Source organism: Gadus chalcogrammus, chromosome 6, assembly GCF_026213295.1.
Source record: "Gadus chalcogrammus isolate NIFS_2021 chromosome 6, NIFS_Gcha_1.0, whole genome shotgun sequence".
Taxonomy (NCBI): Eukaryota; Metazoa; Chordata; class Actinopteri; order Gadiformes; family Gadidae; genus Gadus; species Gadus chalcogrammus.
In genome coordinates, this window is record NC_079417.1 from 24,509,330 (window position 1) to 24,534,820 (window position 25,491).

At 41.6% G+C, this 25,491-nt stretch overlaps 1 protein-coding gene across 2 annotated transcripts in view; it reads left to right on the top strand.

Moving 5' to 3' along the window:
• bmp2k (BMP2 inducible kinase) overlaps positions 1–25,491 on the top strand; it is a 61,793-nt gene that overhangs the window by 23,839 nt on the left and 12,463 nt on the right. For both annotated transcript variants that reach the window (XM_056591693.1, XM_056591692.1), the window contains 10 exons: positions 9,603–9,721; positions 10,213–10,318; positions 11,463–11,605; positions 17,280–17,401; positions 17,621–17,702; positions 20,458–20,590; positions 21,780–21,883; positions 21,981–22,060; positions 22,440–22,591; positions 22,760–23,226. In XM_056591693.1, coding sequence (XP_056447668.1) covers positions 9,603–9,721; positions 10,213–10,318; positions 11,463–11,605; positions 17,280–17,401; positions 17,621–17,702; positions 20,458–20,590; positions 21,780–21,883; positions 21,981–22,060; positions 22,440–22,591; positions 22,760–23,226 — 1,508 coding nt within the window. The remainder of the gene's footprint in view (positions 1–9,602; positions 9,722–10,212; positions 10,319–11,462; positions 11,606–17,279; positions 17,402–17,620; positions 17,703–20,457; positions 20,591–21,779; positions 21,884–21,980; positions 22,061–22,439; positions 22,592–22,759; positions 23,227–25,491) is intronic.

Sequence of the window (25,491 nt, forward strand, 5' to 3'; positions counted from 1 at the left end):
CGCTGAAAAGCTGCTCCCGACCAGGTTTGGTTGCGAGCGTAAGTCATCATGGTGATACAGCGACGCTTAAAGAGATCGACTTTCATGGTAAAGCTAACCCAGGCTTTCAGCTCAACATACCTCGCTAACCCTCTAATCGAGCTTCGTAGTAGCCTACAGGCCCCTGGATTTGGCTTTGCGGGTTTGTTTACCGGTGTAGGTACCACATCGGCTCGGCTTCCAGATCGGCTCGGGGTCCGTCGTCTGCTGATTACGTCACACAATACGCTATCTACAGCAACCCAACTGGGACAAACTAAATTGCATTCTACTTTCACGATGGATAGACAGACACCATTTCGCAAATTTTCAGTTATCTCAGAGTGTGTATTGGTCTCATTTACTTAGACTGTTAGACTATTTATAAATATAATATAATATATAATGTATAATAAAGATATATATTACATATATATATATATAACATATATATACATACATACTAGAGCTGTCAGTTAAACGCGTTATTAACGGCGTTAACGCAGACCAATTTTAACGGCGTCAAAAAATGTATGGCGCGATTAACGCAATTATTTTATTTAAAAAAAAGTTTTTTGTTTTTTTGTTTTTTCTTTGGCTCAAAACAAAGAAGCAGTAGCCTGAATGCTATGTTCAAATTACATTTGTTCAAAGCAGTCGTTTAATTGCACTATGGGCTCTTTTTTTGTATCGTCCTGTTTTGATCAGTATATGCCAATGTTGTTATCAATAAAAAATCATTTGCACAAGGCAAGCCGATGCACTTCACCATGTTGATAAGAGAATTAAAATGAGAAGAATTATGGGACAAAAAAATCAAGGGATATTTAGCATAGAAAAATAATTTGCGATTAATCGTGAGTTAACTATGACATTAATGCGATTAATCACGATTAAATATTTTAATCGCATGACAGCTCTAATATATATATATGTCATATATATATATAATGTATATTATATATATATATATATATATATAATGTATATATATAATGTATATATACTTAAGATAAGATTATCTTATTAAGCTATTTTTCACTCATCTGTGTGTGTGTATTTGTGCATATATACACGTATCCAACAGAAAAATCACAATGCTTCTCATGTTTTTTGTACATTATTTGCCTAACATAAATAGGAGTCCATACACGCGTAGTCAAAATGACAAGCAGTTTATTGCTGCTTAGCACACAAACAATACACCAAACTGAAAATGAAGCTTCTCTTCGGAGTGAACCAAGGCCAAAATAATTAAACAAAACAAACTAGATTTTAAAGGGAAGTTCAAGCTACCTAAACCCTATGTAAATAATAAAAAAGACCATCACTAAAACTAACATCCTAAACTATGAAAGAACATGAGAAAACAAGTCAAAAGAAAAGGCAGCTCACTCCTACTGCTTCCAGGTACTAACAGTGACTATATACAAATGTGGAAAAGAGGTAAAAATGTAAAGTTACTATGTACAACAAAAGTGACTAGTGAAACAAACTAAGTTAATACTTAACATGCATATTCAATCGAAACTAACTAAGCACAGGTCAACCTTGTATGCAGAAACAACACAAACATTAACACAAACATCTTAAGGACATATAACTATATATATATTTACAACAATAACAGTGTCATGAGATTTTGCAAAGTATTCTCAAAAGTCCAACATGTGAGTGTCTGTTCCTCTCGACGTGCAGGGGCTGGAGGACAGGCAAGAGCATCTGCAAAAAGCAAAGATGTGCAGATATAGTGTCAAGAAGTTAAGTTGGTAACTGACATGTCCATGGTAGTTGCTTCATTCATAATTGAAAATGGCATTGGTTTTAAAGATTTGCAAAAACGATAAAGATAAAATTCAGTGTTCAATTAAAAAAAAAAACAGTAAAATAAAACAAATGAATGAAATTATTGTCATTACAGGGCACAGAGTGGAGATCACTGAGGGAAATTTCGTTTTTTTTATTGTAAGGTTTGAATACTTTTGACGGCACTGTATCTTAAGGGTCCTTAAATAAGTAACATCACTCAATTAGTTTCAAGGGTCTTTTTGTAGACCTACATACATTTCAGTGACATAATTTAGTCTAGGATTTGTGTTTGTGTTAAACTTATGTTTACCTATTGCAATTGGCTGCAGAAGTGATTGCAGTATCCCGGATCTTCAGCTTCAGAATAGATTGCTTCTAGCGATCCCCTTTTTCCTGTCCCAACATATCCTGTAAAACAAAAAGGAAGGAAAAAAAACATACTGACAAGTGACCTCTACAGATGTGATCAATGCATAGTTATGATACTATGTGTAATCACACAGATACCAACACTATCAAGTACTGCATAAGATGTATACCTGGTGTGCAGTTTTTATATAGTCGTCCACATCCAAGGCAGGTGTCAATGGTGTACATGGTGCAGAAAGCTTTTTTTGTACGTTGCAGAAAACCTACTCCTGTGTAACAAAATTGTGGGTCAAAAAAGCGCATTTCCATAGAGATATTCAAAACACCACAGTACTTAATTATTGTATACCACTGCTATTAAATAACTTACTGTCAAGCCACTGAAAATGTGCCCGTCTTCTCAAATAATTGGTGGACACGATGTCTCTGAATGTGGTACACCAGAGCCAATGTCAGGTAGACATTATCTCCTTCCTGGAGCACCACCTCTTTGTGGATTTCATCAAGCACAGATGTTGGCATCTGTAAAATATAGGTCAGGAAAAATCAAGCTTATTAACACATTCCCCTGATGTTTAGGTGTACAGGTTCTAGTTTAAAAAAAAAGAAAGATTACCTCCAATATGAAGCACCTGTCGGCCTTTTCAAACTGAACCTTTGAGGGAAAATTATTTATGTATCAATATAGACATGTAATAATAAGAAACCTGAACTGTGTAGCACCTCAGTGATCATTACATGTGCTAGGGCTAGATTCTAGGTTCTAAGGAGCAGTGTGTGACTAAGTTAATAACGACACACCAAGACTGAGAGGTACGTTTGAACTGTGGTTCATTTATGTAGCAAATAAAATGGTGAATCCATACATCATTCGAAAAAAATAAACCATGAAAAATAGAATAAATCAAATATGTAAAAAAAAGAAAAAGTATTTCCCCTCTTTTGGTTCACTTTGGGTTGATTTACACCTATTTAGGTCAATAAAAATATTTCTAACGTTGCACCTTTAAGTTGCTATTTGAATTATTATTCGCTTTTTAGTTGACTCAATTTAACTATAGCCTAATTGTATCTAAGTGGTGCAATTTTGAGATTTTAGTACTATTTTCTATTTATTTTAAACACCAAATACCCAATAAACAAAAGAAATGCAAATGCAATAAAATACAACTTAGATAAAAAAAAATACAATCATAAAGTAGAAAAAAAAGAAAGAAAAGAAAACTAGCATTATCTGGGATCAATACACTTCAATTTTGAACATAATATCTAATCAGTCCTTTTGTCAAATCCTTCACTTCAGTTGAAGCTCCACTGCATGTTGCAGACACTTTTGGAAAGTTAATTTGTCTTACCACACTCCTCAATTATCCAAGAACAGGAGCGTGGTCCCGCAGCATGAGTGCTACAGCTCGCGATTGACGTCTTCTATGGGTAGCTCGCCATCTTGTCCGTGGCTTTCGAGTGACAGTGACAGAAAAAAAAAGGTTAACTAATGTATAACTAATGTTGTGTAGGAAGTTACATTTAAAGTTGTCTTACCCATCAATCTGGAACCGTTCCATCAAATTAATTAACATTTCCTTCAGTACTAATAACACTCACCCATTTTTTTACATCCTCCCTCAGTGTTTTCCAATGGTAGGACGCCAATACTTTTTCTGTGTTTCGGCGTCTCCCTGGATGACCCCCACTGCAAGATTGTCATGGCAGTCCTTTAAGGCATTACAGACTTGCTCCTGGTTACACACCACCAAGCGAGGTTTTCCCTGGAAGCTGTAATACAACTGCTCGTCTGATGCAGCAGGAAAATACAACATTCATTTAGTGTTTTTTGGGGGTGTAAATCTCTGGTTTCATCACAATACAATATTATATCGATTCATTGGACAACGATACAATATTTGCAGATATCAAAAGTCTGCCGCGATACGATTTTGATTCAGGGGCATGCAATCGATATGAGACGATATCATATGCCCATTTAACACAACCTCTTACATTCACATCAACTTTATTATAATTTCATCATTTTATTTCTTTGCTCTACCGGATATTTAAAACAAAAACAATCCATTTTTAATACAAATAATAAAGTGCCACATAATTGCATTTAAGTGCAAAAGGGTTTTTTATTCATTTTGAACATAGACCATTCCCAACCTATCTGTGTGGATAGTTTTCTTCTAAAAACAAAACATCCCTCGGAATCATCTTGGCTGTTAAGATAAGCCTTCCGTGTTGCCAGATTGGGCACATTTTCAGCCCGATTTGGCTACATTTAATCACGTTAGGCTGGAAAAACAGGACATATGCCCAATCTGGCAACACAAACCGAAACTAGACAGGTTGACACTAAGGTTTCAAAAGCACTTGCCCATCGGGCAAGTACAGGTCAGGTTCAACTTGCCCGAATGTAATGTTCACTTGCCCAAATTATATCAGAATCGTGAACGGGCCCCTTTTGGCCAGGCACCCGGCCTGGTTTTGGGGGGGCTCAGAAAAATCATCCTAGCTCAGACTGAAGCTGAATGTTAGCTTCCACACATGTTGTTTAAAAAATAACCAACTTCTCTTTGTTTACTTATTTATCGAGCGGTCACATCGTGCCATGAAGTGTTTTCAGTCCACCGTTCCAACCTATTAAAGCTATCGCCAAGTTATATTTAGACCTGCATGATTTTATGCAAATGTACATAACTAAATGTCAGAGGTAGTAGCAAAGATATGTCTTTTTAACTTTCAAGTTTCTTGTAGCTCTAACTGAATAATCACAATCGCGTTTCTAATAGGGTTGTCAGTCATGATACTGGATTTTCTAACTTCAACACTATTCCTGGAAAAAGATCGATATTCTATACCATTTTTGATATCAGGGGAAACGTTTTTTTCAGGAAAGAACATACCCAAAGTAAATAGATTATATCTCCACAACTGCAAGGGCGATAATGTCATCTTTGGGCCAAAAGAAAGATTGTTGTGCAAGTGAAATATTCAATGGGGATAATACTTGGTTAAAGTGAATAAAGCCATGGAACACAGCATAAGTGGAAGATAACATTTCCACCTGAAATAATTATCAGTATCAGTTGGGCGTTATCAGTTGGGAGCGCTGTCTTACTATGAGACACAAATAAAGGTAGATATCTTACAATTTTGACACTTGACACCTCTATTTAAAGTTCAGGGCAATCGAATGCACCAAGCTAAACACTCGCAAATAAATATATGGCCACTAGATTGCGCTGAAGAATATGTTTTCTGATTGAAGGCAATTTACCTATTTTCTAAGAAACCTTCTCTTATTCATTCATTGAAAACACCATGTTAAGTTGCAATATTTGGCCCAGATACTGGATAATCTGTTTATGGTGGTTTTATTCGATCAGAATCAACTTTGTGGACAAAAATCACAAAGGTAATACTTCATTTTTGGTTGTTAAAAGAAAAGGGGACGTTTCTTCTTAAGTTGTTATTTCCGAGTTTTAGTCACAGAATGATATGGTTTGGACTGTTGGAATAAGTGGAGGCTCAGCTTTCATGTATACAGTAGTTTGTGAGGGTCCAATTTCGTGAAAGAGATCGCTATTGCTGTGTGCATGTGCACAGTTATGAAACCCAAAACCGTGTTCTTGACTTTCCTTGATAATTTGCCTCAATCCAAAGTACTTCCAAACTGCACTCCTCCATCACTACTCCATTTAACTTCTACCTAAACCGTTCACGGAGATGCTGCACTTGAGATGCTAGCTGTGTTGGCTAACCTTTTTCGAATCACTGCCAGAGACCGCACTGCGAGTGAGTGACAGAAGGCAGGGCTATATTCGCACTGAAGCGATGCGTCTCTGTTAACTCGCTTTCCGAGAGAAGAGAAGACAGCGCGTGGATCAATTGCAAATACTTCTATTTTGTGTGGTTTTGAGGAACAAAAGGTTGTTCTGCAGTTTCTAAAAACATTTGAATAAATAGCTTTTATATTAACATCCACTTGCCCGTTCGGGCAACCAGAAAAAATCTCAACTTGCCCAAACATTTTTTTTACTTGCCCCGGGCAAGCGGGCAACCGTTAGTGTCAACCCCTGGGCCTACTCGCGCTCACACATGTGCTCGCTGTTGCCTCGTTTAACCGGTGAACGGATACAAGTGGCTTGGCGCTTTGCGCAGAAATAGTTTCACAAACACCCGCGAAAGGAGATATATAATAATAAAAGCGTGTAATACAGCAATATGCATCGATGTTTGGGCGTTGCATCGATGCAGTTGGATCGTTCGCCAATTACGTTAAACCCCTAGTGTTTATGTATGTATAATAACTGGGTAGGTTATATTATGACTAAAAGCAGCACCAGAAAGTCCAAAAGGCCTTGAAATGTTTAAAATATGGATTGAATTGAACAGCTAATATTACTAATAGTACTTGGAAGGAAAAAAGTAAAGGAAGAGGGCTATGATAAGACACCTCAGACAAGATGCAACAGACAATATTTTCTATGACGTTCAAATCTAGGCTAAAACCTACTTATTTAGGATGGCTTTTTGTACCCGGTAGTATGATAATACTTGTATTTTATCTTACATGCTACATTTATTTTGAAGTACTGTTGGAAGGTAAAGTTAAGTAAAGTTAATTCACACTGTGACTTACCTTTTATTGTGTATCTTATTGATGCTTTCCGAATCACTGCCTTTCTGCTCTCTGGTTTCGAGCTAGTGTTGGTTAAGGTGTGGTAAACAGCACTAGTTTCTAGGAAATGCTTAATTTCTGCATAAAAGCTCTCCATAGCTGCTGCCATCTCCGGGAAACAAAACTCTCCGACGTACAGTATCTAGTTACGTGGTTGCTATGACTACAGCCAGAGCTACAGCACAAAACAGCCAATCGCAACTGTCCGACGTACAGCCAATCACAATGTACGCCCATTCAAGCGTACAGCCAATGATATTGTGTGACGTAATCAGCAGACGACGGACCCCGAGCCGATCTGGAAGCCGAGCCGATATGGTACTTACAACGGCGTTGCTATTGTTACCGGTCTTGCGTGTTCAAACGGTTTATTAGGCATCTAATAAATCGCTGTCTAATCAATACTTCATTCACTGCCTCTTCCGTGGTCATTACAATATTATGAATAGACTGCTCTGTAAAAAATAAATAATAATAAATTATACCAGATACATTTTCAGTCGCACCGGTGCGCCCAAATCAAATATTTGGTCGCACTACCCCGAATTCTAGGCGCATTAAAAAATTAGGCGCACTCTGGAGCCCTGTGTACATTGTGCTTATGAGGAACTGCTGCCTGTGTGCAGAGCCATACGAGCAGCCGGACAGGACTAGTGGAAGCAGAGCACGATGAGCAGCCAGACAGGACCAGTGGAAGCAGAGCAAGATGAGCAGCCAGACAGGACCAGTGGAAGCAGAGCAAGAGGTGCAGCCAGACAGCACTAGTGGAAGCAGAGCAAGATGAGCAGCCAGACAAGACTAGTGGAAATGCTGCCAGATGAGCAGCCAGAAAGGACTAGTGGAAATGGAGCAGTGTCGTACTGTATTGTCCCCGCTACTGGTCATGTGATAATAATAATTATTATATAATATAGTAAACCCTCTCCCAGGGAGACACACTGGATCTTCTTTAAGAGATATTGAGTTACATATTTCTCGAAGTTTTAAAGTGTGTATAATGTATATCCAGGGGTAATGACATTATTTATCGTAAATGCTTTTTTTAAATTCAAGTGCTTCTGACGCACACACACGCATATGAAACCATGGGTCAAAAGAGTATGAAGACCAATACAGAAAACCACTGCATGAAGAATTGGTTGTTGAAGAGATAAATGTTTTTTGTGGACATGGAGAGAGGAAGTGGATGGATGAGTTTGTCCACTAACAAGCAGCCATTGTGGACGGTTTGTTGGAGCCTTGGTTTTCTTTGTCTGCACATGACTCAGCCATCTATCCCTCTAATGAGAGCTCCCACTAGTTCTCCTGGTTGTTCATCCATAAAAACACAGTATGCTGGCATGGCAACTACCAACGTCGTAATACAGCACCGTGAAAACACAATACACTCCCCTGATCTTTTCAAGGGCGGATGCAGAGCATTACAGGATACATCCGCTCAGCTCTGGTTCCTACCTCAGGTGGTAGAGAGTGTTAACTGGAAGGTTGCTGATCCCCGGCTCCTCCAAGCTGAGTGTCGAGGTGTCCCTGAGCAAGGCACCTCACCCTAACTGCTCCAGACGAGCTGGCTGTCGCCGTCCGTGGTTGACTCAGCCGTCCGTGTGCGAATTAATGGTTGTAAGTCGCTTTGGCAAATGTCAAATGCTACTTCTGAAATGCTATATTGTACTTCCTGTGAGCTTTATGCATCAGCTTATTAAAGCTAGCTAAATAACATAAAATCTTTTGACAAATTGGTCTGTGCTTCGCAAGGAAGCACAGACCAAGCCCCCCCCCCCCAATTTTTATTTCTAAATACCTGTGTTTTGAAAGCTATTTTAATTATTTTACACATTTCAAACATCTCCGATCATAATTTTAAAACATTTGGAACATATTTTTGAAGCATTTGAAACAAATTTTTTAACATATTTTTTAAACATATTTCTGAAACATTACAACATCTTTTTGCGTTTTTAAACAACACAATTTAACAACTTTATCTGAGCATGTTTTAGCTGAACCTTTTTAAATACATTTGAACATCTTAATCTGTGTAAACTGCCAGTTTACAGATTCATTCAGGGTCCCAGACTCTGAATTTTCTGAGTCGAATCAGCTCTGCCTTTTCAGTCCAGAGATTCGACTATTCGGCGGGGTTTGTTTACCGGCGTTGCTATGGTGACCTAAATTATTATAAGCAACTGAAAACGACGCCAGTTTGAAACTAAAACTGTGATTCTGAAAAAAGTATAAATGCTATCAAAATTCTGTTTAGATAGTATTGAAGATACAAGTGTGTAGATTTGTTTAATGGTTTGAACGATGGTAAACGGTTGAAAAAGGAATGAGTTACGATGTCTAGAAGTAGGTGTATCAGAATGGGCTGACGTCTTCAATGAAAACAGCTAAAACGAAGCGGTATGAAACTAAAACTGTGATTCTGAAGACATTTTAAATTATATCGAAATTCTGTTTAGATATTATTGAAGATACAAGTGTGTCGATTTGTTAAATGGTTTGCACGAAGATAAACGGTTGAAAATTGATTTAGTTATGTTACTTCTACAGTTGAAGTACGACTGATGATTTGAATCATCGTCTTTCAGGGTTTTTTTTCGGGTTTATTTTTTTCTCACGTCGCGCCCCCCCTGAAGAACTCTGGCGCCCTCCAGGGGGGGCGCGCCCCACAGTTTGAAAACCAATGGTCTATGCTGACCCCTTGTGTCTCTGTGTGTTTCAGGAGGTTTCTCTGTGGTGTTTCTGGCTCGGACGCACAGTGGCATCCGCTGTGCTCTCAAGAGGATGTATGTCAACAATGTGCCCGACCTCAACATCTACAAGAGGGAGATCACCATCATGGTGCGAAACTCCTAATTGGCTTTTGTCATTTAAAATTTTCACAACTAGCTCCCAATGTTGGCAAAATTGGAAAACAAAGGTTGTGTTGCAGTGTGAAGTGTACGATTATTTTGGTCAATATTGAAATCATGATTATTCAAACGATTATTTTTCAGTTTGAAAACATGTATGTATTCAGCATGTCTCTCCCAAAAAAAACTTTGTAACTGAGAACTTTGAAATTTTGCCTTAAAAAAATACATAAAATGGTCAAAAAGAAAATGTTCCAATCTAAAGTGATATACAGATATGTATATCAGCTGTTCTGCCCTTTCAATTAATCGCCCAGCCCTAGTATTTGTTATAAGTAACTGGAAGTTGTGGTTGGTTGTCATATGTGTGTGTATTGTGAAACTATGTTGCAATACTCAAAAGTTGTCAGACCATAAGAACATTGTGTTGTCGTATATTGTGTAACAGTGAGTACTTTGTTTGTGTGTGTGTGTAATTAGAAGGAGCTGTCGGGTCATAAGAACATTGTCCGCTATCTGGACTCCTCCATCAACTCCGTTTCAGATACTGTTTGGGAGCTTCTCATCCTCATGGAGTACTGCAAAGGTACCGTACAGAACCTCCCCACTACTCCTCCTCTCTACTGTCAACCTATCCTCTTCCTCTTCTGGTCACCATCGTCCTTCTCTCCTCTCCTCGCTTCACTCTCATCCTCGCTTCCTCTTCCTCCTCCTCTCCTATTCATCTGTTCCCCCCTTACTTTCTCGTCTTCACCTCAGCTCATCTCCCTCCTCCTACTCTCTTCTCTCTCGTCCTCTCTTCTCATCCTCTCATCTCCTCCTATCTGTACACCCTCCCCTCCTCTTCGCCTCCCCTTTTCACCGGCGTTCCCTCCTCTAGTCACCAGCTCCTCCTCTACTCTCTCACCACCACCTCTTTTCCTCCCTCACCACCTCCTCCTCTACTCTCTCCCCACCACCTCTTTTCCTCTAGTCACCAGCTCCTCCTCTACTCTCTCACCACCACCTCTTTTCCTCCCTCACCACCTCCTCCTCTACTCTCTCCCCACCACCTCTTTTCCTCCCTCACCACCTCCTCCTCTACTCTCTCACCACCACCTCTTTTCCTCTAGTCACCAACTCCTCCTCTCCTATCTCACAACTCCTCCTCTCCTCCATCGCACCTCCTCCTCTCCTCCCTCACCGCCTGCCCCTCTCCTCCCTCACCACCTCCACCTCTCTCACCACCTCCAGCTCTCCTCCCTCACCGCCTGCCCCTCTCCTCCCTCACCACCTCCACCTCTCTCACCACCTCCACCTCTCTCACCACCTCCACCTCTCTCACCACCTCCACCTCTCTCACCACCTCCAGCTCTCCTCCCTCACCGCCTGCCCCTCTCCTCCCTCACCACCTCCACCTCTCTCACCACCTCCACCTCTCTCACCACCTCCAGCTCTCCTCCCTCACCACCTGCCCCTCTCCTCCCTCACCACCTGCCCCTCTCCTCCCTCACCACCTCCACCTCCCTCACCACCTCCACCTCTCTCACCACCTCCAGCTCTCCTTCCTCACCACCTGCCCCTCTCCTCCCTCACCACCTGCCCCTCTCCTCCCTCAACACCTCCACCTCTCCTCCCTCACCACCACATCCACTCCTCCTTCACCACCTCCTCCCCTCCTCCCTCACCAGCTCCTTCTCTCCTATCTCACCAGCTCCTTCTCTCCTATTCCACCACCTTCTCCCCCCCAGCTGGTCAGGTGGTGAAGCAGATGAACCAGAGGTTGACTGCAGGGTTCTCCGAGGTGGAGGTTCTCCACATGTTCGGTGACACCTGTGAGGCTGTGGCCCGCCTGCACCAGTGCAAGACGCCCATCATCCACCGGGACCTCAAGGTGACCTCTATAGTAACCCTTACATCAGGGGTCGGCAACTACCGTATTTTCCGCACTATAAGGCGCACTTAAAAGCCTTTAATTTTCTCAAAAAACGCCTTATATATGGCGAACACACGTACACTTAGGCCCCGTCCACACGGAGCCGAAACGGGCGAAAACGATCCGATTTCGATTTATGCGGTTCAGGGATATCTCCGTAAAGACGGAGTCATTTCGAAACCGCATCGAGCTGTAGAAACGCTGTAGTAAATATTCAAGGTGCTGGTTCTCCACAGAAAAAAGTGGAGCGCATCAAGCCTGCGCGCTGTATACAAACATTCAGTCACGAGGAGATTCAACCTTTTAAATTGAGCAGAAATACTTTTTAATGTACAGTTATTGTTTACATTTATCAAGGGGCTTTATTTAAAGCTCCAAATAGGCCATTCATTGAAGGTGCCTTATAATCCGGTGCGCCTTATAGTGCGGAAAATACGGTAAGTTTGTCCTCGGGACAATTTTCTTTCCAGCCAGTAGGTGGCGGGCCAGAACAATATCGAAGGCTAGTTCAAGGAATTGATTAATGAAAGTGCATCTGGAACTGCGACACAGGCCCGTAAGCTGGCTTAGTCATATGCCTACTAGAGCCCGACCGATATATAGAAGTTTTAAGGCCGATACCGATGCGAATATTTTGTGATTTAAAAATCTGATATGCCGATATATCGGCCAATATATATATATATTAAAAAAAAATCCAGAAACGCGCAACAAAACGAACAGATTTCCCTAACATTGGTTATTTGTAGTTATCCTTTAAATCCTCTTCACTCTCAGCTAACACGTAACAACAGCAAAAATGTATGTCTCGTGAAAGTTGCCAACTTACCATGAACACACTTGCACACATGAACAACACCGATGATCTCCGTCATTCACTCTGCCTAACTCTGGCTGAATCAGCGGGTTTGGGCGTTAGAGCGCCCTCTGGTGGACAAACTTCCTTTTTTTTATTGTATTCATTTATCGGCCATTATAAATGCCGATACCGAATAGTTTGAAAAATGCCTAATATCGGCCGATAATATAGGCCTGCCGATATATCGGTTGGGCTCTAATGCCTACCAAGCACTAGATGACTCTTAAAAGACGTACATATAAACAAGTGTATGCCCTAATCACGTAAATGTCATGCCTGATCACGTTGGGTAGAGGTGTTGCTGCATTGTCTCCACAGAGACCACGCAGCAATATCATCATGAGCAGTTCTAACTGGAGAGAAAGTGAAATCTGTGAGCTGGTGATGCAGTCATATTAAACAAAGACGTTAAAAGATGGTGCGATCTACGAGAGAGACGCAGAGGAACTGTCATAATCCGTCCCTAACCCAAAAGTGGTTAGCAAAATAAAGAATATGTTGGCGTTTTTGCACTTGTAAATAGTTAATCGCGTTTGTAGCCTACACTCAGACGTGAACTCATTCTTGCATGCGGGTGTCTTCATTCATAAAAAAATAAAAACTTGCAAATTATTCTAAAAAGTTCTAGACCCCACCTTCTCCAGTGAACCAAGATAGCCCGCGCCGTGACGAACGGGGAATTTACCCCCTCGGTTTTACACGGGAAACTTGAAATAAGACTGTGAAGAATCGCTGGGCGTGCCAAGCCTCGACCGAACCGGCTTTGTGCGCACCTAAAAAAGCAGCCATCCACTCTTAAAAAACATACAACACAACACAGACACCACAGCGGGTGCTGACTGACTGCACACACACACACACTACGGCGGGTGCTGACTGCGCACACACACACACACACTAGGGCTTTGACTTTTGGCCAAAAATCATATTCGAAGTTCGTTTGTTTATTAATATTAGTATTCGAATATATTCGAATATTTATTAATAATATTTTGACCATTAAATGCCTTCAGTAATACCTGGGCTGAATCCGAATACTTAGTACATACTATTTATGTTCAGTGTCTACTACTTGACCATACTACACTTGACAGTGTAGTACGGTCTACAGCTATGCGTAGAACGCCTAGAACGGTCTACAGCTATGCGTAGAACGCCTCTGAACGCTTCCGAACACCGCCGTAACTCCACCGGATGTTTGGAGATGACGTGTCTCCCCTCAGATGCCGGCAAAATTACCTTGATAAGTTAGCTGTTTTCCGTCTTGTCATCGTTGCTATTAAATTAAAAATGTCTCTTTTTACATAATTACTTACTTTACTTTTTTACTCTTTTTAATGTCTCTTTTTTTCGCCGCTTTCTATGACGTCTTTCTAAGCCGCTGTTGGTAGTGTCGGGTCAGCCATCTCTTCTTCGTTCATTACCAGACTCGTAGTCTGGTAACGTAGTGACCTACCGTTGTATACTGTGGCGGTAGTACGCATTCGGAAACGTTTTCCGTACTACACAATGCACACTGAGCATTCGGACGCGCTATATTTGTGGCGTACTACAAAATGCATACTATAAGTATGAGTATTCGGATTCAGCCCTGGATTGGGCTTTGCGAGGTTTGTTTACAGGTGTTGCTGTGGTTACCGGTCTTGCGTGTTCCAACGGTTTATTATGTTTCTAATAAATCGCTGTCTAATCAATACTTCATTCACTGCCTCTTCCGTGGTCATTGCAATATTATGAATAGACTGATTGGGTTCTCCGACATCTCTCCCTCTTGGCCTGCCAATAACAGGTTCGAATATTAAGGGCTGTGTCACGTTAAAATTGTACCGGGGGCGAAAATTGTACCGGCCTACGTCATCGTTTGTTTACATCCTGACAACCTGCCCGGCAACAGACGACACGATGCAGAAAACATGTTTCCAAACGACGAAATAACATAATACAGATAGCGGATCGCTATCTGTATTATGATAGATAGCGATAACACTTGTTTTTACTTTATATTTGTATTGTATTTAATTGTTTAATCGAAACAATAAAAAAAAATGCCCGCGAAACGGGCGATCGCGTCAAATGACAAATGTTTTGCCCGCGAAACGGGGGATCGCGTCAAATGACGTAGGAGGGTTCTTGAAACATAATACAGATAACGGATCGCTGGATAACACTTGTTTTTACTTTATATTTGTATTGTATTGAATTGTTTAATCGAATTTAGCTAGTAAACTGAGTGTTTTAAGCAGGTTTCATAGTCTAGAATGTTCAAGAACCTTCCTACGTGATTTGATGCGTCATTTGACGCGATTGCCCGTTTGGCGGGCAATTTTTTTTATTGTTTCGATTAAACAATTAAATACAATACAAATATAAAGTAAAAACAGTGTTATCGCTATCTATCATAATACAGATAGCGATCCGCTATCTGTATTATGTTATTTCGTCGTTTGGAAACATGTTTTCTGCATCGCGTCGTCTGTTGCAGGGCAGGTTGTCAGGTTGTCAGGATGTAAACAAACGATGACGTAGGCCGGTACAATTTTCGCCCCCGGTACAATTTTAACGTGACAGCTGCCTAATATTCGTTTGATTTTTTTTTTTTTTTTTTGATATTTGAATTATATTCGAATGACGAAGTTCGAAGTCAAAGCCCTAACACACACACACACACACACACACACACACACACACACACACACACACACACACACACACACACACACACACACACACGCTCATATACACACACCATGGCGGGTGCTGACTGACTGCGCACACACACAAACCTGGGGGGAGATTTTAAACTTTAATTTTTTTGCAGGGTCGTAATTATTTTGTAGATTTATTGCAGGTTATGCTTGGTTACTGAAGTCTCTAGTTTGTCATAAGCAATATTCTTAAGAGTGTCCATGTTGAATTAACACGTCGGGATCTCAATGATCCGCTTCAGTATGATTTCTCCTGCGATCGCGCAATTTGAATCGTCCCATCAAACATTTCAAAGTCTCTCCCAATGTCTGATCATACTTGGGTCTGAGGACAATGGAAATTGTCAGGTTACTCGCGAAGAAAGCAAGTTGATGCTGAACGTAGTCCAATGTATTTCCAAGCACAGATCGAAAATGCAATCCACAAGTTTTCTTTGTCCGACGTTTCGAAGGGCAATTTTTCAACTTAATGTAGGGGCAGCTTTTCAGCGGACGCTTCTGAGAGTGGATAAATCCGGACAACGCGTGTCTTGAATCATAGATCGATTTATTTGTTACCTTCTTACTAAAAATACAAACAAAGATGTCCCTATCGCATTCACGCGGTTGAAAAATTGTTTGCCACATCCGCTCCACCTGGTCATAGGTAACCGTAACCCATCAATGTATTTGACACATCAGAACGTCAGACGTCACGCTCAATTGGCCAGACAGAACACGGCAGTCAATCTGATTTTAAACATAGAAATACGTAATTGTACCACAATTCACCATGCTATTAAACTATATTTCATAAATATTATAATTATTTCAATAGTGTTATCAATCTTAATCACTCAAATTAATTTGCAAAAATAAATATCAGAATGGCTCCAACAACCAGCCCATTCTGGAAATACTAATGGCGCGTTTCCACTGCAGGGTGCGGAACGGATCGGATCGCAAAGGTGCGGATCGGGTCGCGTTTCCAACGCCAAAAGTGGGCGTGACCCGGACTTAGCCGTACCCGTTTTGGCCTCGTTTTCAGGACTCCTCCGTTGGGGTACTGGAGACGAGACGCCTGAAAGGGTCCCGGGAAATTCTAGCTACACACCCCCTCCGTTGATTGGTCGACAGAATCATCACTTCCGGGTGACGCGGGGATAAAAACAAACAAACAGTAGCCTCGAGGTATTATTCTTTACAATTAACATGTCGCGTAAAACGCTTGCTTGGGCGAACAAGGAGGTGGAGACGTTCTTCTGCATTCTTGGGGAGGAAGACGTTGTTTACGATGTTTACGTAGCTGCCGCAGCGATCGACATCCGGCCTACCACAAAGGGTACTGTCGGCAGTGGAAACGCGACCTCGGAACTGAGCTGGGCTATACCGCCCCCTCCCTACCGCACCTTTGCGATCCGATCCGTTCCGCACCCTGCAGTGGAAACGCGGCATAAGGGACCTAGGCTATCAATGCAAGCTAAAAGTGTTTATTTTTGGCAGCTTGAGGCATGTCCACAACCGTGTTTTCATTGGTTTAGGGCTGGCAAGGCTCTCCAGCAGAAAATCTAAACAATGAGCAAAGTTCTGCTCCATATCAGCAGTGATAGGCAGTCTTGCAGTGTGGCGCAGGAGATGTTTTTTGTACCCTTGAAAAAAGACCTATTTCATCTCTGAAATATTTGAATCCTGTCTCTTGTAATGTGATTGGTGGATTCAAATAAAGAATTAAAATGTGTCAGATTAAAAGGAAGTGAAATATGACCTTTCCTCCTTTCAGCCTTGCATGCACACTTCTTTCAGCCTCACACACAAACCCAAATAATGTATAATTGGTCCAGAAGTTGACACCTGTGGCGTGTTGTATTATTGTCAAGCCGCTACGTGTGTGCACACTAGGCCTGTTGGGTTTCCATTGACTCAAGTGAATAAATAGATTGTCCCAAACAGGATGTGGGCTGTAGTGTGAAGGGAAGAGCAGAATCAGGCTGCTTGCATTGAGCAGCAGTTTAATTTCTCTATTGTTTAGGGTGAACCAGCGGTGACTGTTCCCTTTTTCTCTCCCTCGCCCCCTCATTTCCCCACCCAGGTGGAGAACCTGTTGTTAAGTGACATGGGGAACTATGTTCTGTGTGACTTTGGCAGCTCAACCCACAAGGTGCTGCTGCCCCAGAGGGATGGCGTCGCCGCGGTGGAGGACGAGATCAAGAAGTAAGACATGAGACATTTAAAATAGTGAGAGATTTTGAGATGAACCAAGATGGGATGTTGTGTCAAGGTACTGGCTCTAAGGTGTGTGTGTGTGTGTGTGTGTGTGTGTGTGTGTGTGTGTGTGTGTGTGTGTCTGTGTGTGTGTGTGTGTGTGTGTGTGTGTGTGTGTGTGTGTGTGTGTGTGTGTGTGTGTGTGTGTGTGTGTGGCTCTCTCTCCAGGTATACCACTCTGTCCTACCGAGCTCCAGAGATGATCAACCTGTATGCAGGGAAACCCATCACAACTAAGGCTGATATATGGGTATGGTTAGGGATTATACTTGGGGAGGGTTTGGGATTTGTGTGAACGGGGTTCACACTCGTGTCTATAGAGCGTTTTTGATTGTAAACCTTCATACTTTTAAATCCACCTTCAACAATGCTGCTGCACCAACGACTTCTTTGACATGCCAATTAGTTTGAGTTGACTGAATGTTCAGTAAGTTTATCACTAGCAGTCTTCCTTAAATTGTGCAAGTTCAAAGTTTATAAAAACAGGTTTAGACCATCTGTATTATAAATCCTACAGTCTATTAAACCATATTATTATTAAAGCAGAAACTATCACTAAAAAATAAAATGCATCATTGCTTATATCCCTAAAAATATATAATGAATTAAAAAGCGCTTTTCTCCTTGAAAAAAATAGCTGAGATTGCCCGACCATTGAATATTAGGTTGAACAAGTTAATAACAACAAACCAACCGACCAGAACTTGACACCCCTAGATTTATGTGATTATCGATTTAAGACCTTGATTCAATTATTAGATTAAGACATTGATTAAGCTTGTCTCTTAGGCTAACTCTGGCTCACTTACAGTTTGACTGTTGATCAGTGTGCAATGTCCCTGAAATAAACGTATAAACAAATATTTTAACCTATTGGACAGCTGTAGTGCTGAGCCCGAATATTTGTTGGATAGGTTATTCAATTCCGTATTTTTATTTCTATGAACATTTTTAAATGCATCATTTCTGAATACCAATGCATGTTGAAGGTTAGGTAACATATCGTCTGAATAACCCAGGGATAATACATCTAAAACACAGGTTTTTTAAGGGTGCGAGACATGGCACATTCCGGGAACGCTTTCAAGTCTATGTCAATTTCAGCTAACATTAGATATCAACAAAATGGCCTGGCCAAACATGAGATCACCAGAAATGATCGCACGAACGACAGCCGTTAAACGAGCTGGTTGTAATAATAAGGATTCTCCACAGAATTTGCTTTTCCATGACTCCTGCTATTCAGTTTTAGCCATATAAATAAGAGGTGATACAAAGAAGAAAACAGATCTAATAATAAACCCAAATGAATTAAGCTGCTATTTCAATTTTCAAACAAGGTAAAAAAAATATACTAAAAAGCCGGCCCTTATAATAACAGGTTTGTGATTTAATAAGTATGAAAACACACTCTTTTTCTTTTTATAGAGATCCGTCAACATCGAAAGCTGATTTTTTTTGGGTGAAGAAGGCTAGTCCCTGCGTGCAATTTCATCAAAGCTTTGCACAATGTTCAAACCTCCTATTTGCTTTTTGATGATTGGAAGCAGGCCTCTTCTCATTCTGTGTATGCTCAAACTTTTAGGCTGCATTGAAGCTCTGCAATAACCAAGTCCAACTCGGACCAATGAGAGAGAAAAAAAAACCTACTGAGCCAGAGCAATCCTACATATTGTACTCTGCATCTTATTTGTTATTTTAATTTGACTGTAGAAAAGTTGGTAAAAACATGATTCTACCGCATTGGTCTCTTCCGGATCCTGTTGAAGAAAGGAAAGTAACTTACTGTATTTACTTTATTTCTCTTGATAAATGTTCGTAAGCATGGTGATTATTCAAAAGCTTGAACTTTTGTGTTCAGGCAAGCCCTAGAAAGCAGACATTTTTAGGATGCAGTAAAGCCATGGACCTATTAAAGAAGAGTAGAGCATGTAGAAAGCTCCAATTAATATGGATGCCCATAAAAACATTTTCATTACATTTTGCAATGTGATACATTTCAGCAATTTATTTAGTTGGATCCATCTTATAACTGTTTTATTAATGATTGGTGGTCTTCAGACAATATTGGGTCTATGAATGTTTTTTGGACATGAAGAGACTGTTGGAGGTAGGGATGGGCATGATTAATTGACAATCGACTAATTGATCATTAAGAATTTTGTTGATGACGTACATTTTTCGATAAAACAAATGCTAAAAAATAACTTCACACAGTGTGTCTTTTTACAATTAACATTCGTAGTGTTGTTCAGCAGAGAAATAGTCTGCCAAAGACGTTGATGTTGCTTAGCAACCGGACACGCTGGGAGTGATAAGTTACTGGACTACTTGCGGAGTGCTAAGAAAGACCAAAATCAGGCAAAAAATCCACTTTCCTTGACACCGGTCCAGTTCGCTGTGCATAAAAGTAGTAGTACCGACGGACCAATTGCGAACTACTGCAACTGCTGATGTCATCTCTCCAAGTTAAAAAGTAGCCGCACCAACCCCAAACCAATCTGAATAAGTATATACCTAGCGGACTACACCACCTCTTCCATTCCGCATGGAATTCTATTCCGATCAGAGAATTGTATTCCGATTAGCCGCGTTTACTTGGAAACTTCTGATCTGATTAGATTTATAATCTGAATATATCTATTCCTATCGTAAAATCAGAATGTACTGTATATATGGCATTTACAAAATTGGTAAGCGTACGTCCGTGTATTCCGCGCATTCTCGTGTATTCCGATTAAGGTGTATATTCATTTTCTATTCCGATTGAGCTGTTCTTCCACTTCTAATCTGACCAGAAGTGTCCATGTAAACGCGGGAGAATTAACAATCAATTCTCATTGCATTTTGAATAAAGCATATGAATAGTTAATTTTAATATAAAAATATTAATGATTAATCAAAAATGTATCGTTAATTCTCCCGACGATCGACTAAGACAATTTAATCGAATGCCCATCCCTTTTGAGGTGATGGTGAATTGCTGACCACCTTGTTTCCCCCAGGCTCTGGGCTGCTTGTTGTACAAGCTGTGTTTCTTCTCTCTGCCCTTCGGAGAGAGTCAAGTCGCCATCTGTGATGGATCCTTTGTCATTCCAGACAACTCCCGCTTCTCCACCCAGCTGCACTCTTTAATCAGTAAGTCACTGGCTTTTTAACAAGTTAACTAACTTATAAACTAGTTTGCTATCTTTTAACCCAATTAACTATCTAATATACCAGTTATCCATCTTAAAGCAGCTAGTTATCCATCTTAAAGCTAGTTATCTATCTTATGGCGCATTTCCACTGGAGGGTGCGGGTCGGTTCAGTCTGCAAAGGTGCTGCACGGGTCGCGTTTCCACCGCCAAAAGTGGGCGTGAGCCGTACTCGTCTCGCAGTACTCCTCCGTTGGGGTACGCCTGAAAGGGTGCGGGCAAGTTCGACCTACACACGCCGTTTGTTGATTGGTCCACAGAATCGCACTTCCGTGCGACAGGGGGATAATAACGAACAAACACATTACCCGCGAGATTCTGACAACGGCCAAAGACAGAAAAAAAGAAAAGAAAAAAATGTTGCGCAAAGGTTTGCCGTCCTTCTTGGACGTCCTACAATGTTGCTCTTAGTTCATTGTGCGCGTTCTTTTTCCTTGGATTTATTAGCAGGCTACACTGTGTGGGGCTGCTATGAGGTCACGATATTTACGTAGCTTCCGTGGCTATCGCCATATGGCTTAAACCCCGCCCTACCATAAAGGTACTGTCTGCAGTGGAAATGCAAGCCTTAACTGAGCTGGGCTATACCGCACCCTCACGCCTGAGGCGTGCTGGGTCCGAAGCGTACCCGCCTGTGGGGCATTATAAGCCAATTAACAATGTAAGATAACAATGTAATAAATTATCAACCAGTAAACTATCTTATAAGAAATTAAATGTCTCATAAGTCATAAACCACTTAACTATCCTCAAACTACTAGAATATCTTATAAACCATTTAGCAATCGTAATCACCAGTTAACTGTCTTATAAACCAGTGAAATACTTCATGAACAGTTAATACCACTTAACTTATAAACCTGTTCATGATCTAACCAGTGAATTTCTTGGCAATCAGTATATGGTCGTTAATACTGAAGAACATGCAGTTGAATATTACTCTCCATGCTACTTAGAACCAGCGTTGATCAGAAACAGTGATTGAACTGTAACTGTCTTAAATAAAAACAGAAGCTCTATACACTCTGTAATGTAACGTGTTCTATACACTTGTCATTTTACCAAGTAGCTCCACCTTCTGGTTTGAGATGAGATTGACTCATAATGTGTGTGTGTGTGTGTGTGTTTAGGATACATGCTCGAGCCAGATCAGGAGAAGAGACCAGATATCTACCAGGTGTCTTACTTTGCCTTCAAGCTTTCGGGGAAAGATTGCCCCGTACCAAATCTATTCGTAAGATGCTTAATTTATACTTCTGCGTCGATTTGCCGCCTTGGGTCTCCACGTAGTAAAAAGTGCCACTCTACAAAAATCTCTCTTTCTCTCCCAGAGCTCTACCCTTCCCTCCTCCCTCCCAGAGCCTCTGACAGCAGGTGAAGTTGCAGCGAGGAGGAGCCAATCCAAGGCCAGGTGCTTAACCTTTGCCCTCTTCTAGCCCCCTATAAGTGTGGCAGTTGTACACTATACATTGTGAGCACATATCGGAAAACATGCCTTCCTCAGGGGGACATATTCAGGAAAAACCTGCAGACGCAATCACACAGTAACAGTAATATTTTATAAACAATACAGCAGACTACAGAATGTGTATCTCATTACTGGGCATTTCTCACCAATGCTCAAGTGCAGAGCGCATATGCTTTCAATCAGAGTATAAAAAACGTTGCTTCCACTTGCCCTCACTTTTTTGCTTTGGTGGGCAAGAGCCTTAAGCCATTAACTCTCAATCAGTATGTAGACTATCTTTATCTTTTCTCTCTCTAACAATTGTGGTCAATCATGTTTCTAGAATCTCTGACGCGGTGGGCCCGACGGAGACCTCCATTGCTCCCCGGCAGCGACCCAAAGCCACCACCAACAACAACATCCGGCCACTGTCCACCACCGCCATGCCGGGCAAGGTCGCTGCTCCCTCATTGCCAGTTAGCAATGGTCATAAAGGTATAGACCCCCTCCCTAGCGGTCTCACTGATCATAAAGGTATAGACTCCCCCTCGTGACCTCAATGCTTGTAAAGGTACATGGCCCCCCTAGTGGCCTCACTGGTTACAAAGGTACAGAGAAAAAACTAATCAAATCAATTCAAACATTTGTGTGTGTTCCACACAGCTCGAACACCTGACTCCAGTCTGCCAGCCTTGCAGAACCAAGTCCAGGTCCAGACTCAAAACCAGGTCCAACACCAGCCTGGCACTCAGCAGCATCGTGTCCTTCAACAACTCCAACCTGGGGACCTCCGACTCCAGCAGCTGCAGCAGCAGCAGCTGCAGCCCCATCAACAGCAGCCCCATCAACAGCAGCCCCATCAACAGCTGCCCCATCAACAGCTGCCCCATCAACAGCAGCCCCATCAACAGCTGCCCCATCATCGCCAACAGCATCAACACCAGCCCGATCCACACCAACAACATCAACCCCAGCCCCATCATCAACCCTATCAACAACCCCATCACCAACACCAACCGGTCATGCAGCAGCAGCAGCAGCAGCAGCAGCAGCAGCAGCAGCAGCAGCAGCAGCAGCAGCAGCAGCAGCAGCAGCAGCAGGGTAACGCCCAACAGCTTCAGTATATCCAGGTACTTATCTACAGCCCTTGAGTATCATCTTCTTCCTGTTCTTTCAAGCTGCCAAAGCTTGCCTGAAGTACGCTAAGGCATTTCTAATTAAGTTTGGCTTGCTCCAAACTCTTAGCAGCAGCTTTAAGGCCCTGATTTACTTGAAACATTGTTGTGTTCTCGCAATTGTCTAAATAGTCAAACGTTTCCTACATGCCCCCAAATCAGGGCTGTACTGATTTGATCCCCCTTTTGATCGCATACGCTCTAAAAATTATTCTTATTTTTTATTTCGAATTTTAGGGATATGATGGAAGTTACATGCCATAAAACATAAATAATTTAGAGAATACATTTATGTCCTGGGCAAGTCCCCGCACAGCAATGCTTTATGGGAAGTATGGAAGTATGGAAGTGTCTGTTACAATGCAACTACTAAGAAACTTAATTTCCTGATGATCGCGATAACCAAACCCTACAGAGTTAGCATAGAAGTTACAATATATTTATCTATTCAGACCTAAAACAACAGGTACTTTTCATTGAAGGATGACAACTGAGAAAAAATATGTCACTTGGAGATTAAGGAGTAATCAATCTCATTGATAATCCTTGTCATATCAATGAGACTTTTGTGATGGGATGTTCCAGATAGGAGGTCTGACGTCCACACTTGACACTTGAATGTGAAGACTGGCTGAAGTGCCAGATCTGCTTTCGGAATTCACTCTCTTCAACTCGGATATTCACGCTCTGAATAAGCAATGTGACGTCAGTACGAGTCCTGTGTGTCTAGCGTTGTCTACCGGGCCAGGAGACGGGCAGGCAGAAGCACTCCTCTCTATAGAGCCATTTTTTTATTAATATTTCGACACAATAAGTGAATAACAAAGTACCCTGCCCTAAACAAAGCCTTAATATAACGCAGTTCAACTGAATACATGTGTGTGTGTTACCTAATAAAGTTGCTGTACAGCCCTGCCCCAAATACACAAAAATCAAAAATACTATGTGAATAATAACATCAGTATGTGGTATGTGCAAATATGTGGCGTAGGTAAAATATAGTATTGCATCCCTGAGATAACCAGTTTGAGGATAAACTTGCTGGGATTGGGAGGGATAATGGACATTTGTATGTCTCAGAGATGGCTGGGTACTCTTACGGTCATTATTGAGAAATCAAATGATTCCGGTAGCAGTTAGACAGCCTATGCAAACGCAGCTAATTTCAATTCGGTTGCAAGTATATTGGAGGCCTTCAGAGCATTAGAAAGAAGTCCTGCAACTCCTCCAGGTAGCCTCTGCATTACAGTTTTTCTCAATCGTTTAAAGGTCCCATGACATGCTATTTTATGTATTCTTTAATATAGGTATTAGTGGGCAACTAACACAGTATTCAAAGACGTTCCCTAAATTCAGCCGTGGTGCAGAGTTACAGCCACTCCGAGCCAGTCGCACATTGAGCTTCCCCCAAATGCGCTGTTTCGGTGGGCGTGTCAAGGAGGAGGGTGGGGGTGTGGCCCTGAGCAGCTTGCAGCCACCATGCGCTGCGCTCTGTTTACAGTGGATGTATCGCAATGGCAAGGCGCACACCCTTTAGCCGTGTTCTGTAAATATTCTAGAACACACGGGAGTCCTGGAGCTCTATATCTAAATATTATCATATAGCCTACACAGATATCTATATCATATAATATATATTATCACGGCCAAAAGCTGTGTGAGCCGATATTATGAATCTCAAACGACCGCGTTGGGTTCTCCGACGTTCCTGGTTCTTCAACGTCCACATCAATGTGAATACACACACTGTAACGCAAGTGTTTCTTGTTGGTTCTTTGACTTGTCTTGTATTTCCACAACGAGACTGTCGTGGGGGTTATCTGAGCCATGGTTGAGAAGGAATTGGGGGAAAGGAACTTTGGTTTGACTCGCTGAAGTACATGAACTGCGACATTGCCGCCGGTTGCCGCGAGGCACCATCGCCCGGCAGCGGGCAGCCGGCAGCAGCAGCGCGCGGTTCAGTCGACTTCAGGTTGATGTGAAAGTGGAAGAACCAGAGACGTCGCAGAACCCGACAAAGTCGTTTGTGATTCATAATATCGTCTGGAGGCCCACACAATATGTTATATGATATAGATATCTATGTATTATATGATATTTAGATATAGAGCTCCAGGACTGTAACGCAAGTGTTGTACACTTCCTTGTTATTTGGATAACCGTTCTGCTGTTGGTGTGATGGCGCATAACACGAATGAATGAATTGGGGGGAAGGAACTT